The 16,194-nt window shown below is 36.8% G+C and overlaps 2 protein-coding genes across 7 annotated transcripts in view; one reads left to right on the forward strand and one right to left on the reverse strand.

Moving 5' to 3' along the window:
- The window catches only part of LOC127933167 (microfibril-associated glycoprotein 4-like), a 104,264-nt gene that overhangs the window by 66,944 nt on the left and 21,126 nt on the right, over positions 1–16,194 (reverse strand). The gene's annotated exons all lie outside the window — the stretch shown is intronic.
- LOC127934387 (P2X purinoceptor 7) lies at positions 13,211–14,107 on the forward strand. The gene is made up of 2 exons (XM_052531782.1): positions 13,211–13,627; positions 13,739–14,107. The coding sequence occupies exons 1-2, from the start codon at positions 13,236–13,238 to the stop codon at positions 13,920–13,922; spliced, it is 576 nt and encodes a 191-aa protein (XP_052387742.1). The 5' UTR covers positions 13,211–13,235; the 3' UTR covers positions 13,923–14,107.

Here is a 16,194-nt window from a genome sequence, read left to right on the forward strand (position 1 = left end):
TATTTTAAACTGACCACCGAGGAGCCTGCACCGGAACAGCTTAGAGGAATGCCAATTCATAGCACAGGATCTCAACCGAACCTGATGGGGACAGGCTTGTGCACTGTCATCAGAGCCGGGGGATGTCCGGGTCGCTCGGAGGTGCAACCAGTGGCACATCACACTCCTCTCCACCCTCAGATGCTGCACCATCATCACAATGACCTATGACACATGGGAAAGTGTCAACTTTATAACAATCTCTTAAGTGAACCTTGTAAGAAGAATGCCGCAACTGGGAACCTGTAAACTTATGGATGTTGCACCACACCCAGCCTGAACTAATCATAGCTATTTGCCTCGAGCTCGTGACTTGTTACTTGTTACTCATCAAATTCCATGTGGACCTCCCAAAATGTATCTCCAATGTCCGCCATCATAATGCTATTGAGGTCTAATGAGATGAAGGCTTTGTCTGGAAGGGGCAAGAAAGGACACTTATTGAGGAAGAGATTGTCCAGTCTGCGAGCCTCTTTAGAGAGTGGGCAGGACTTCCTAGATCGACCCAGTGAAGCGAGCTCATGTCTTGCAGGGTTAGATATGGCTAAACGCATAGCTCTGGCATCCTCTGATAACTAATCAAGTAGGATCTGCGATACCTCTGGTTTGATGGATGCCTGAGCTTTTGGCCCGACGGTGGAAACACATTGCTATTTTGGCCTCGGCGCTGCAAGCCCAAGGCTATTAGCCATGCCCGGCCTGTTTAAAGCACTGGCTCGCACTTCGGATTAAGTTTAACAGCAGCAAAGTCAATGAAATGTGCACCAGTGTCCAAAAAAGGTCTAGTAGTCTGCCATACACTCACTTGATACTTTATTAGGTACACCTTACTAGTGCCAGTTTGGACTCCCTTTTTCAGAACTGCCTTAATTATTTGTGACGTAGATTCAACAAGGTGTTGAAAACATTCCTCAAATATTTTGATCCATATTGATATGATAACATTTGTCGGGCTGCACATCCATGATATCAGAGTGTGTTAAAAATGTAAAAGATTGGAAGACCAATAATTTTATCTTAATTAAATTCAGATAAGACAGAGATATTAATTATTGGACTAAAAAACACTACACAGAATCTAGTAGACTACAGTTTGCAACTAGACGGATGTACTGTTACTTCCTCTACAGTCAGAAATCTGGGTGTCATATTAGACAGCAACTTGTCTTTTGAAAATCATATTTCCCATGTTACAAAAACTGCATTCTTCCATCTTAGAAACATTGCCAAGCTACGAAACATGTTATCTGTTTCTGATGCAGAAAAGCTAGTTCATGCATTCATGACCTCTAGACTGGACTATTGTAATGCACTTCTAGGTGGTTGTCCTGCTTCGTCAATAAACAAGCTACAGGTCGTCCAAAATGCAGCAGCTAGTGTCCTTACGAGGTCAAGAAAATATGATCATATTACCCCAATTTCACAGTCTCTGCACTGGCTACCTATTAAGTTCCGTATCAGTTACAAATTATCATTACTTACCTATAAGACCCTAAATGGTTTAGCTCTTGCGTACCTAACTAGCCTTCTACCACGTTACAACCCATCACGCACCCTAAGGTCACAAAACACTGGACTTTTGGTGGTTCCTAGGATAGCAAAGTCCACTAAAGGAGGTAGAGCTTTCTCACATTTGGCTCCCAAACTCTGGAATAGCCTTCCTGATAATGTTCGGGGTTCAGACAAACTCTTTTTAAATCTAGATTAAAAACACATTTCGCCAAGCATTCAAATAATGTATTTCTTAAATTGTGAGTGTAGTTGCATCTGATCAAATGTGCATTTTTATTATTTACACAGCAAAATCCCCAGTGTTAATATACCACTCTGAGTGTAGACATATATAAACTCTGAAGCAGTGTTAAAAGTAAAACACTGAAGCAGAGTTGAAGTTAATGTCATAATTAAGAAGTTAATTGAGTTATGATTGACCATTATTGAAGACACCTGATGTTAACAAGCAGAATCACCAAACGAGAAAATCACAATTTGTGTGTCACCATTATAGTGGTCAGTGTTTGCTTTAGTTGTGATCTTGAAACTTCAGTTATTTGCTTTAGATTTTGTGTGTCTGTGGTAACGTAAGTTATAACATACATACAGACCAGAACTAAGCCAATCATTTGATATTGAAAATTGGTTTGAACTAATTTTCATGGAGTGACCTGAATGCCTGAGTTCTGGTTTCTTTACTGTGTTCTTAAATTAGGTGGATAAAAAAGTGATCCAGCATTTTTACTATGATATGAGATGTTTTTAAAAGTTAGTTCTACATAAAGAAAGAGTTCTTTAGTTTAGACACAGAGACATAAAGGTTCAGTGTGAGCATCACAACAACGGTGACCGTCAAAAAAGCATGTTGTAGCCAATAATAACTCATCCATGGCTCCCATCATGCATTGCGGCATGAATAAATTATGTGCTGAACGGTCTTTTTAACTTTTTATTCTAACTATATTTTATTTTTGCTGTTTTTATGTGAATTTGTAGTATCTAGTTTTGTGATGTTCAGAGTAGATCTGTTTATCTGAATATGTTGTTTGTCACCATTGTTGAGATTCATACGCTGATTCTTGTTATCTGTGTGTGCATAAAATAAAGGCACTTTAATAAATAAAAAAATCTGAATTGCAGAATCACAAGAGATACCTACAAAATGTATAGAAAATACAGACTCTTTCATTGTGGAATCAAAGCTGTTATAATAAATAATGATCAATAAGAAGAAACGAGACTTTAAATGAGTTCAGTGATTAAGGTCAAGCAATAACTACATTAAAACATAATCATCATCACTAGATGATTTTTGCTCTTGGCTTGACACACAAATTTGAAAATTAAGAAGTTACAAGCCAAGATCCCAACTAAATCAAACACTGACCACTATAATGGTGACACACAAATTGTGATTTTCTCGTTTGGTGATTCTGCTTGTTAACATCAGGTGTCTTCAATAATGGTCAATCATAACTCAATTAACTTCTTAATTATCTCATTAACTTCAACTCTGCTTCAGTGTTACTTTTAACACTGCTTTAGTGTTTATATGAGTCCACACTCAGAATGTTAAATTAACACTGGGGATTTTGCTGTGTAGCTTGGGTTAAACTGATTTTACTTTGTTGGATCAGCAGCTATGCTGATGTTGTTTCTATTTTGTTTCTATGTTTTACATAACTAGGATTTACACAAGCTCCAGTCTGGATCCAGAACACCTGAGAAGAGATGATGCTGACCCTCAGAGGACCTCAGATGATGCTAACCTTGAATCAACAAACAGAACTAACAAATATTGCTACAAGTGTGACTGCATCATATAATAATTGCTATTAATAATGTTCATCGTCTGGCTGACTACGTCTTGTATTAATTTTTCTGAAAAATCCTGTCATATACGCACAAACTGACAGTCACCACTTATAAGCTAACCCTAACCCCTCACCATTACACCACCAGCTGCAGCCTAAACTGTTGAGACAATGCAGGATTGATCCATGCTTTCATGTTCTTTACGCCAAATTCTAACCCTACCATCTGAATGTTGCAGCAGAAATCGAGACTCATCAGACCATGCAACATTTTTCTCATCTTCCATTATCAAAATTTGTTAAGCCTGTTTGAATTGTATCCTCTGTTTCCTGTTCTAAGCTGACAGGAGCGGCACCCAGTGTGGTCTTCTGCTGCTGTAGAAGATTCAGGATTTTGGCTGCAGCCCATCTGTTTTAGTGTTTGATGTTCTGTGCATTCAGAGATGGTACCTACATACCTTGGTTGTAACAAGTGATTATTTTTTTTAGTTACTGTTGCCTTTCTATAATTTCAAACCAGTCTGCACATTCTTCTCTGACCTCTGACTTCAACCAGGCATTTTTTCCACACAACTGCCACTCACTGAATATTTTCTCTTTTTCAGGCCATTTTCTGTAAACCCTAGAGACTGTTGTGCATGAAAATCCCAGTAATCAGCAGTTTTTGAAATACTCCGACCAGCCCGTCTTTCACCAACAACCATCCCACGTTCAAAGTCACTTGAATCCCCTTTCTTCCCCATTCTGATGCTTGTTTTGATCTTTACCAAATCTAGATCCCTGAATCCACTGAGTTGATGCCATGTGATTGTCTGATAAGCAATTTGTTTTACCAAACAATTGAACAGGTGTAGCGAATCAGCTCAAATAGGAAACATGTATAATCAATCATAACTAGTTATGATTGATTATAAATATTTAGATCCACTGTAAGTATTTACTTGACATCTCAGTGTCAACTGTCTGTCAATTATAAAAACATTACTTTCCTGTTTAAGGAAAATAACTTTCTTACTGTACAATATTAGTCCAATCGTGTAGCAAAAATCTGTATGATTAGGGAATCCAGTTGTGAACAAATAATGAACAACCTAAAGTGTGACACAAGTAAGACTTTATTAACCACATAAACACTTAAACTAGTCTAACACACACACACACATACAGTGGGCATAGGAAGAGGGGTTAAAGCTTAAGCAGTAAAGAGAACAGAAATAAAGAGAAATAAAGACATGAAGCTATGATACAGTTTGATAACATCAGTTGTAAAAAGATGCTGCCCTGTTATAGTTTTTAGATTTTTTTGTAGGGGCTTTGGATGGTTGCACGGTTACACCTGTGCATAGCAACATTTGCATTGCTGTTTCTCAAGCAGCAGTGTGGTGCCGATAGTTTTGTAATGTGGCATTGTGCTCATCGGATTGCCTGATCAGCTGTGTAGCATTTGGAAGCTCTGCTAGTGTGCAATTGGACTATGCTTGCTTTATGCATTTCCCAGCATGCTTATTTCAACGTTAGACACTCAGAGGATCAGCCGGGCAGTGGCCTGGCTCACCAAAAGTATTTAACCTTAAGAAGCGAAAATAAATAACAAATAAATCAATTCAGTTCATCAAACTTTAAATTACGGGACCTCAGAACACTGTGGTGACTGTTGACTGATCATCAGAGTCATTTGAGACTTCAAATTGAAATCATGTACAGCAGTTAAAGGAGTAGTTCAATTCCAGAATGAAAATCCTGTCTTCATTTACTCTCCCTCCACTTGTTCCAAACCTGTATGAGTTTTTTTCTTCTGTTGAACACAAAAGAAGATATTTTGAAAAACATGAACATTTGATGGGCATCATTGACTTCCCTAATTATTATTTTTTTCTACAATATAAGTTGAGGGGGCTAATCAATTTTGGGGATTTTTCAAAAAATTTGTGTTCATTAGAAGAAAGAAACTAATACAGGTTTGGAACAAGTGGAGGGAGAGTAAATGTTGACTTTCATTCTGAAATTCTTAGTCTGGGTAAAAGTTTACAAATTTCTTCTTGTGAATCCCTGGGAGTAACCATCACTTTGCTGCAATCTTAAAACAGAAGATGTGTGTCATGAATGCAAAAAAAAAAAAAAAACATATACAAGCAAGCACACAAAGTTTTGAATGTTTTACATTTGCAAATTGTTTGTTGAATGTGGATCTGCAAATCGTCATCTTGGATTTGTGTTTGTGTATTTTGAGACTTACCAGGGGGGTATTCCAGAAAGCAGGTTAAATAACATAACCTGTGAGTAGAGTAAATCTCCAGAGTAGATCATGTTTCAGGGGCATTGTTGACCAGACTCCTGTTGACCAGACTCCAGTGGGCATAACAGATTGTAATACAATAATATATAAAATGGTAAAACTATATATATATATATATATATATATATGTGTGTGTGTGTGTGTGTGTGTGTGTGTGTGTATGTGTGTGTGTGTGTGTGTGTGTGTGTGTGTGTGTGTGTGTGTGCTGGTATGGCTAGATCTCAGTGCTGCGTTTGACACTGCCGATCATAACATACTACTAGAGAGACTGGAAAACTGGGTCGGGCATTCTGGGATGTTACTCAAATGGTTCAGGTCATACTTAGAAGGGAGAGGCTATTATCTGAGTCTAGGAGAGCATAAGTCTAAGTGGACGTCCATGACATGTGGAGTCCCACAAGGCTCGATCCTAGCACTGCTCTTGTTTAGCCTGTATATGCTTCCACTAAGTCAAATAATGAGAAAGAACCAAATTGACTATCACAGCTATGCTGATGATACCCAGATTTACCTAGCCTTATCTCCAAATGACTACAGCCCCATTGACTCCCTCTGCCAATGCATTGATGAAATTAATAGTTGGATGTGTCAGAACTTTCTTCAGTTAAACAAGGAAAAAACTGAAGTCCTTGCATTTGGAAACAAAGATGAAGTGTTCAAGGTGAATGCATACCTTGACTCTAAGGGTCAAACAACTAAAAATCAAGTCAGGAATCTTGGTGTGATTCTGGAGACAGACCTTAGTTTCAGTAGTCATGTCAAAGCAGTAACTAAATCAGCATACTATCATTTAAAAAACATTGCAAGAATTAGATGTTTTGTTTCCAGTCAAGACTTGGAGAAACTTGTTCATGCCTTTATCACCAGCAGGGTGGACTATTGTAATGGGCTCCTCACTGGCCTTCCCAAAAAGACCATTAGACAGCTGCAGCTCATCCAGAACACATCTGTTTAGCTGTGCATTTATTGAATGAGCACTGTGCAATGTCCGAACTGTTTGCACTATATTTTCACTGTTTTTTTTTTATTTATGTAAAATAATGTTATAACTGTTTTTAAACTCATTTTATGTAAATGTTTTAATCATTTTAAAAGTTTGAAAAATGCTTGTTTTATTTTTGTTATTATTTTTCTTCATGATTATTTTACTTTCTTTTATGTAAAGCACTTTGAATTACCATTGTGTATGAAATGTGCTATATAAATAAACTTGCCTTGCCTTGCCTTGCCTTGCCTTGCCTTGCCTTGCATTATGCATTATGCATTATCATCCACGCCTCTTCGCAAATGCCTTTTGTACACAAAAAGTGTCTCTGAAAATTTAAATCAATATTTTTTTTTTTCTGTAAATGAGTAAGTTGATTTTCACATCATTTTAAAGAAAAAACTCTAGACTTCAAGATCCAGTTCTCAAAAGTTTAGTGAACAAATGTTCTGTATGTCTTTATGGCCTTAATTCAGTGACTTCAGTGACAGTCATCTTTGTTTTTCACTGACCACGCAAAAATTTTGTTTTCTCAAAGACACAAACATGTACATGCTGCTGACATATTATTGTAGCCCAGTTTGATTACAGTGTTATTCTGCTGATGGTTAGGTTCTGTGTTGTTTGTTCAATGGCATGATGTACAATATATATGCTGAAGGAAATATATACAATCTTGATCATCTCACTTTTGTGGCTTTTATTCAATATTTTATTTCCATTCTTTTATGAAAAAAAACATCTGAAAACTTAAATGAACACAAAAAAGTATTTAAACAGAAAATTAATCTCCCTCCACCAAAAATAAAGCACATTCATCCCTTTTTATTTGACCTGAAGTATTTTCAGTGTGTCCTGGTTGACAATCATTGCCATTGTTTCCATCCACCTCTTCAGAATCCTCCATTTGGTGTCCTTCCTTCCTCAGGTAGAACACTGTACACTGTATGGTGTAATGAGAGACGTGCTGAGTGGTTATGTGGAGTCTGCAAGCAGGTGGTAGTCACTTCACCTGAAGATGGCCATCTAATGGAAACTATACACAACTATACACTTTCTAAAACACCCTTGGATTGTGCACAGACCCCAGCCAACTAGTGTGCACATCCAGGAACATCTGTGATGTACACACTGCTTGGAGTTGCATACTTGCATGTAATTTCCTGTTTCTGTAAGTGTTTCTATGGGTGCTGGGATGGTAATATGTGTGCCATCGATTAAATGGCTGAAGCTCTATGTAACTCTATGTTTCGCTTTTATGGTTTCCCTGACAACATTGTGTCCGATCGAGGTCCTCAATTCACCTCAAGAGTTTGATCGGCATTCTTTCACCAACTAAATGTCAACATCAGCCTCACATCTGGATATCACCCACAATACAATGGCCAGACGGAAAGACTTAACAAGTCACATGATTCCTCAGGTCATACTGCAAACAGAATCAGTCTGTCTGGAGCCGATACCTCATATGCTCCGAACTCTCTACAGAAGCCCTAAACTGGACTCACTCCATTTAAATGCACATTGGGCTTCCAACCACTATTATTTCCATGGTCAGGATAACCTACTGAATCCTACTCTGGCTCCAAAGGAGCGAGAACATATGGGACGAAGCACTCACACAACTACTACATGCTGTTAGAAGACAAAAAGTCTCAAGCTGATCATCACCGTCATCCTAATCCTGAATACACTCCAGGGCAATGGCTGTCTACCCAAGATCTCCACCTTCTACTTCCATGCAGAAAGCTTAGTCCAGGATTGGGGGTTTCATGAACAAGATTCCTGCTCACCACCAGAGGGAACTCTCGCCCGAGTTTATAACTTCAATCTGGACACACGCTCGCACGCTCACACACACACACACACACACACACACACACACACACACACACACACGCACACACACACACACACACGCACACACGCACACACACACACACACACACACACACACACACACGCACACACGCACACACGCACACACACACACACACACACACACACACACACACACACACACACACACACATAGTCAGTCCTGATTACTCCTGCACCTGACACTCATCAGTGGACTATTTAAGCAGCTCTCAGATGCTACCTCATTGCAAGGTCTTGTATTGCCCCGGTGTACACTTCTGAGCAGTTTCTTTCTGTGTCTGATCTCTCTGTAAATTATCTTGGACGGTCTCTCTCATATCGATTGCCTGCCGCCGGCCCCAAACTTTTTGATCTTGATTATTTACTGATTGTTTGCTGCTTGCCCTGACCCTTTGCATGTCCCTGACTCAGATTTGGATTGTCTTCTCTGTTGTGTTTGCTGGTGTTTGACCTTGCCTGTTTACCATGATTTGAATAAAGCTGCATATGGATGCTCACTCTGCCGATGCTTCGTTACAGCTCCTTAGTTTTCCTGTGTATGAATGGCCTCAGTTCCTGTCTGGACTGCATCCTGGATTGAGCTGAGCTTATGTGTTTGTGGTTGCATGTTCGCCTGGTGATTTTCCTGTCTTTTTTGTTAGAAGTTGGAAATAAAGGACTATTATTGCTTACTCCGTCAATTATTGTTACAGTTGCATTTTTAATAACTTCTGAGATTTATGCCATGCAGAAAATCATAAAATTACATAGGAACAAAGATCCATTTTTTAACCAGTGATTGTTGAGGTGCAGTTACATTAAATTTGTTTTATTGTGTGCCATTCCACGTAAGCTACACAATGACAGTTAGAAGCATATTAAATATTTTATTCTAGATAAAAGCAATGATTTTTTTCTTTTTTTCTTTCTTTCTTTCTTTCTTATTTTAATAAAAATAAATTTAGGGGCACCAAAGAAATCACAGGGTCTTGGACAAAAGTTCTGGCTAAGCCCTGGGGGTAAGCCTTGTTATGCATTGTTAAATGTTGATGTTATTGTTCTGATGTTATAACAGAATTAAAATATTCAAAACAAGACAGTTGTTACAATTGTTGTGTAAGTTTTATTAATGTTTTCTGAATACACTGGGAATAAAATGCAAATAAAAAGAGTGGATAGTGATTAATTGTAATATGAAATATATGAATTCACCATTATGAAGGACTACAAATATAGTAAATCTAAATATGTCTCTTGTGCTGTTCTGCGATAGAAGTTCTTGAGTCAAAGGACAATCAAACTTCAGTTACACTGAAAGGCTGGAATAGTGTCCCATCTAGAGTCTTTAGCATTCTTTTCGAGTAGAAAATGTATCACAGCCAAATGATAAATATATTTATCAGTGTAACACATGAGAGCATTATATGAAAAGTAATAACATCTAAATCAATAATCAGTTTCTAAACACTACAATGTTTCTATGACACAGGTTTGATTTTCATGCTGATGGATTTCATACCAACATTGTGATTCATCCATGCTGGCCAAACATTCCCTATACCGCTCTGGGTGTGGTCTGCTCCCCATATATACAGACCGTTGGGGTTTGTGTGCACAGTGTTACAGGTTTTGTACCAAAATGCCCCAAGACTAAGTTTTGCACAGTTGTTGTGATTCTTGTCTTGAACAGTCTTTTTCATCCTGACTGCATTCATTCATCAGCACAACCGGAAGAAAAGCCACTAAAGACACAAACATCTACAGAAACAGAGAGAAAGAGATGAATATCATATTGAAAACATCTCTAGGAATCTAGAGTTATTGATGAACTTACTGCCATATTCTCAATATCTCCTCAGTAGATCACAAAAGAGATCAATTTTATCTAGATTAAAATATATATATATATATATTGTCTTTTTATTTATTTTTTTCTGAAAGTTGTTTAAATGCCTCAATATTCTGAGGTAAATGAAGGATAAAGCAGTAACTCACTGTTTGTGGAGTCTGTCACAAACACTCTTTGTATCTGTCAGATTCTCAGACTCCTCTGCTTTTACAGAATAAATTTACATAACGAAGACACATATTTTGGAGGCAAATTAAATGCAAGTTTAACCTGCAGTCATGTGCTGTTTTTGTTGTGCTTTGGTCCTGAACTGATGCTTACTTCCATCTATATTCTACGTATTATTATTCTTGAATGGAAGTTTAAGGCAGTTCACACTGTTTTGCCGAAAATTGTGAAAACTGGCACACAGATAGGGGTGGCTCATGAAACCCAGTTTTGATTCTCATGTATCTCTCATTTTAGTTTCATCAGTGTCTCAAGATGTTTGTGCAAAAAAAAATCCCTTAGGAGAAATGGAAGCAAAAAACCTCGTAAAATCTACTATACACTGTAAAAAGTGATACTCTATATTTACTCAATAAAATTGTGGCAACAGATTACAAGCAATATTATTAATTCAATTAACACATTAGAATTAATTAGAATTAATCAAATGAGATGCTTAAAATAAATTATTCAAAATGAGTAAAATAACATGAAAAAAAAGTAAAATGTATGCAAAAGCATTGGTTTTGTTGGACAAAAAACGAGAAGCACCTGGCTGCAGCCTGCAGAGAGAGGCGGGGTTGCACCCGCCCCATACCTGCTCTGATTGGTTCGATCGTCTTTCATAGGCATACATGATAGGAAATGTGTGTGTAGTTGGTGGACACTGTTAAAAATACTACACTATATTTTATTGATAAAATTGTGGCAACAGATTACAAGCAATATTATTAATAACATTTAACACATAAGAAATCATTAGAATTAATCAAATGAGATGCTTAGAAATTAACCATTCAAAATGAGTTAAACAGCACAAAATAAGTAAAGTTAAAAAAAAAACATTTCTTTGAGAAAGAAAAACAAAACACTATGCTAATGAACACTATGTTATGCATACCAGGCCAGTAGTTGGCGACTACGAAACACAGCGCAAAAAAGTAATTCACAAATTCATGTTTTAGTTGATTACATGGAGATGATACAGGCATCGTGTTCAAAAGCTCATGTTTTCACACCCCCAAACACCTGATGTTAACAAACAACGATTACATTAAAACATAATCATCAACACGCGATGATTTTTGCTCTTGGTTTGACAAACAAACTTTAAAAGTAAAAAGTCACAAGCCAAGATCCCAGCTAAAGCAAACACTGACCACTATAATGGTGACACACAAATTGTGATTTTCTCGTTTGGTGATTCTGCTTGTTAACATCAGGTGTCTTCAATAATGCTTAATCATAACTCAATTAACTTCTTAATTATCTCATTAACTTCAACTCTGCTTCAGTGTTACTTTTAACACTGCTTCAGTGTTTATATGAGTCCACACTCAGAGTGTTAAATTAACACTGGGGATTTTGCTGTGTGACTACTTTGATTTTTAATGTTAAAACTGAGACGTTTGACTTGGTACACACTTTGTAAAGTTAAGATCACTTCTAAACTTTAGAGTACAACACACATGAGAGCACCACAGTCTCTGGCAAAGGAGAAAGATCTTAGTACAGTGTGTTGTTGACATCTTTTCTAAACTTTAATGGAGTATAAGAGTTATAACTGAATGGTCCTCAAATGAAGCCTCTGAACTGGGACACAGCTATAGACAAAACAGATCTGCCGGGAAAATCTCAAAATTCCCAAACTCAAATTAATCTGTAAATGTAAAACATTGAAAACTTTGTGTGCACACTTAATGAAAATAGAGTTTTGAATTTGTGAATCTCATTTAGTGAATGTAAATGTGGTTATGAATTTATGAGTTGCTGTCTGCAAATATAGATTTTTTTCTTTGTGAATTTAAATTAGCTTACATGTTTATGAATGCTATTTTGTAAATGATTATTTTGAGAATGTTTTGGCTCTATAATAAAATGCTGATGAAAAGAACAGAAAGTTGTGCATTAAAGATAAATTCACATTCACACAAGCTGGAAGTCACGTGATCTGTAGATTAAGTACAGCAACAGCCCGTGATAAATTACACAAAACTAAGCAAACTCTCTCATTCCAGTGTCATTTTCCTCAGGGCATGAAACATTGGTCCAGTTTTAATCTGCTGATAATACTGTAAAAAAATCAAACGCTGCTTACATTTATTATCTAGTTGTAGATTGACAGATTGCCTTGAGAACATATTTAAATACTTTTGTTGCTTTCACATTTTGTTAAAGGAGAAGTTCACTTTTAAAAAAACTTTTGCTGATAATTTACTCACCCCCATGTCATCCAAGATGTCCATGTCTTTCTTTCTTCAGTCGAAAAGAAATTAAGGTTTTTGATGAAAACATTCCAGGATTTTCCCCCATGTAATGGACTCTAATGGGACCCAAACAGTTCAAGGTCCAAATGACAGTTTCAGTGCAGCTTCAAATGGCTTTAAACGATATCAGACGATGAATAAGGGTCTTATCTAGCGAAACGATCGGTCATTTCCAAAATAAATAAAAAAGTTTAAGTTTTATAAGCACAAATGCTGGCCTTGCTCTGTACTGGGATGCGCATTGAAGACGTCACGTAATACGCAATTACGTTGAAAAGGTCAAGCTTGACGTAGGCGGAAGTAACGTGTCAGTGTTTACAAGTTGAATGTGCAAAAGAAAATTAAACGCCGTTTACAAAAAAAAAGGAAGTTAAAAGGTAAAACAACGATGTCGGACGATTTTGAACTTAGAAGAGAAGATGAGATGGAGATTTTCGCCCTGCCCTACCTTTTTGAACCGGAATACACAGAGGAAGAAATTAGGCAGATGGACGAGAATGCTGCGGCGACACACACCTCTCAAGCATCGGGCAGACGAAGATCTAACGAGACGTGGTGGTGCACATGTGGCAAATGCCAACCATTGCCAACAGAGGAAGAATCTCAATGCTGCCACGACTGGACCATTTCAATCCCGCCATTAGAATCAATCGAGTCAGCTGGTGAGACCCTGTTTACATCTCGCTGCATTACCCAACAAAATGGATTTCCACCGTTACTGAGCAACAGCGTGTTAGAGGTGTTTTTTAGTTTGCCCAAAATTAACTGGAGACGCCGTCCGAGGCCCCAAGGACCTGGTGGCACCCTAACAGTTGAGTAAGTATCGCGTGTAGTAAGATTATTACATATACATATGTTATCATTTTTCATATTTTAACGTTAAATATTTAAAAGGGATTGACTGCACAAATTTCTTTTATTTTACAGTCAATATAGGCTGGTGGCATACCGGATAGTTCTGGAATGGATGCTGAAAGGGGAGAGATTTGGAAGACGCAACAGGAGGGTTCTTCCATCCTGTGTTGTCAGTGCCATCAGACTGTCATACCCTTCTCCATCAGGACAGTATGTAGGCTTCAGAGAAGCAGAAGAGGCTTTTGGTCTTTTGTAGGAATAATAATTTGAAATACAATTTGAATTACAAGGTTACATTTTTTATATACATTATAATTTGTTGTGGCTTGTTTGTTACTGTAATTGCTGTATTATTATTTTTTTTTTTTGCATAGTCAATGTTATTTGTTGTTGTATATACATCAACACTACATACTTATTGATGTCTCACACAAATGTTTATTTTGGAAGAATAAAACAAATTTGAAAAATACATTCGTTGATGTTTAATTCCAACTGATGTGGGGTACCATCAGTAAGGACCATATATTTCACACTAACACCATAAATATTTTGTTTGTTTCACCAACAGTGTTTTCTGTTTTTGCCTCAATAAGAAAAAAATAAGAAAAACTAAAAAAAAAAAAAAAAAGTATATAACAGACTTCAACATTTTTAAAGCAAATTAGTGTCCAAATCGTGATAAACGCTTTGCAATTACTTCTTCCTTGTCAGGCCTTGGTGTTAGGGCTATGTTCTGTGGCAATGGGTGAGTCAAACGACAAGAACTTCCCTTGTAAACAACGCTGGTGTCCAGCCGCAGCTGTACAACTTTCTCAACCAGAGACTCTCTGAATTTTTGAGTGGTTTGTGTAAAAATCGTTTTGGCTACCCATTCTTTGGTATGTTTGGGGAAAACCACTTTGTACCGAGATGCACCTATAATAAAAGAAAATTGATGAAACATAATAAATTACACGATTTGTATTGATTACATTACTATAATAGAATGTTCACATTTGATTCTCAACTTGATTAACTTAGATCTATTGTCATCACACACCATATTGAAAAATCTTTAGTAGTTACACACAATATATTGTTTTCAACTTACCAGTAGTGGTTGTTGCTTGCTGACGACCTACATTTTCATTATGGTCAAGGATAGCGAGTTGTGTTCGTGCAACCATGGACGCATAATGAAAATGCAGGTTCTTTGGGCAGTATTTCAGTAGGACAGAATGAAACACCTCCAGTTGTCCTAAAGACAAAAGAAAAAAATGTATACGGTGTACCTACATGTACATGTGTATGTACATTACTATGTGTATATAAATAACTTACCAGTGTGTTTGAAAAGAGCCATTTGCCTCAAATCCTTTTCAAGTCCTTTGTCCAGGACAAGACTCTGCAGTGTGTGGAAGGCACGTGAGTCTTTTCCAAGCCATTTTTTTCTGCGTTGCTGTTCTGGACTGAGATCATTGTGTACACATTTTCTCTGCTTTCCTTCTTTAAACCAACTGTGCACACCTGTAATGTGATAAAGTATGGACTTCCAATTTTCGATCAGTTCCTGTATAAATACATGAATACTCAAAGTAATTATTATACAAATGTATAAATTATAAACATAGAAAAATAGATGTTTATGGTCCAGCAACCCCAATATTTAAAAACTTACAAAAAAAAAAAAAAAAAAAAAAGCTTTCTTTAAAGAACAAAGTAAAATTTGTGCGTGTGTATAAAGAAATTAAACTTAATATTAAAACATTACAGTACTTACGTCAGGGTCGCCACCACAAGTTGCAGAGCAATACCATAAATGGTTGCAAATACTTCGTGTCCATGGCTGCAGCTCTCGATTGTCCTTGTATCTTGACATGGAGCTCAACTTTTTGGAAAGTCCTTAAAAAATATAATTTTAATTATAAAATAATTAAAAAGGATTGACAATATAGTGCATAACAAGGTTAATCTAGTACTTCACGGTTTATTGTAGCAATTTTTTAAATGCATGAAAACAACACATTGTATATTCCTACATAGGAATAAATAAGTTTTAGACTATGTTGCCTTTTGGATAATTCATAATTAATATCTCTTTCTCAGTCTCTTGTGAGACAGTTACCTTTGACTACATGCCAAATATCAAATTCGTGGTGAATGTTGGGATATTCTACACGCATAATCTTTCTAATAGATGGCGATCTGTCTGTGGTCAGCACGTCGATTTTGATTCCTTGTTCTTGTATTGTGTTCACAGCCCTCTTGAATCCTACTGGCTCCATGGCCACAGAACTGGATGCTTCTGTAACCTGAAATGCAATATCATGATAGATAAACAAGGAGTGTGTGTATTTTCATTGATGTTCAAAACAAACAAAATATAATTTTTTTACTTTTAAAACCATTTTATATTGATCATAACATTGTAAAAACTGCCAGTAATGTTACTGTACTTGACTTTAAAATACTGAACACCCACTAAAGTTACTTAAAATTAATAACATACAGGATGTAGAATTATGTCATGTAAACTGACCTGCACC

The sequence above is a fragment of the Carassius gibelio genome, chromosome A1 (genome assembly GCF_023724105.1).
Source record: "Carassius gibelio isolate Cgi1373 ecotype wild population from Czech Republic chromosome A1, carGib1.2-hapl.c, whole genome shotgun sequence".
Taxonomy (NCBI): domain Eukaryota; kingdom Metazoa; phylum Chordata; class Actinopteri; order Cypriniformes; family Cyprinidae; genus Carassius; species Carassius gibelio.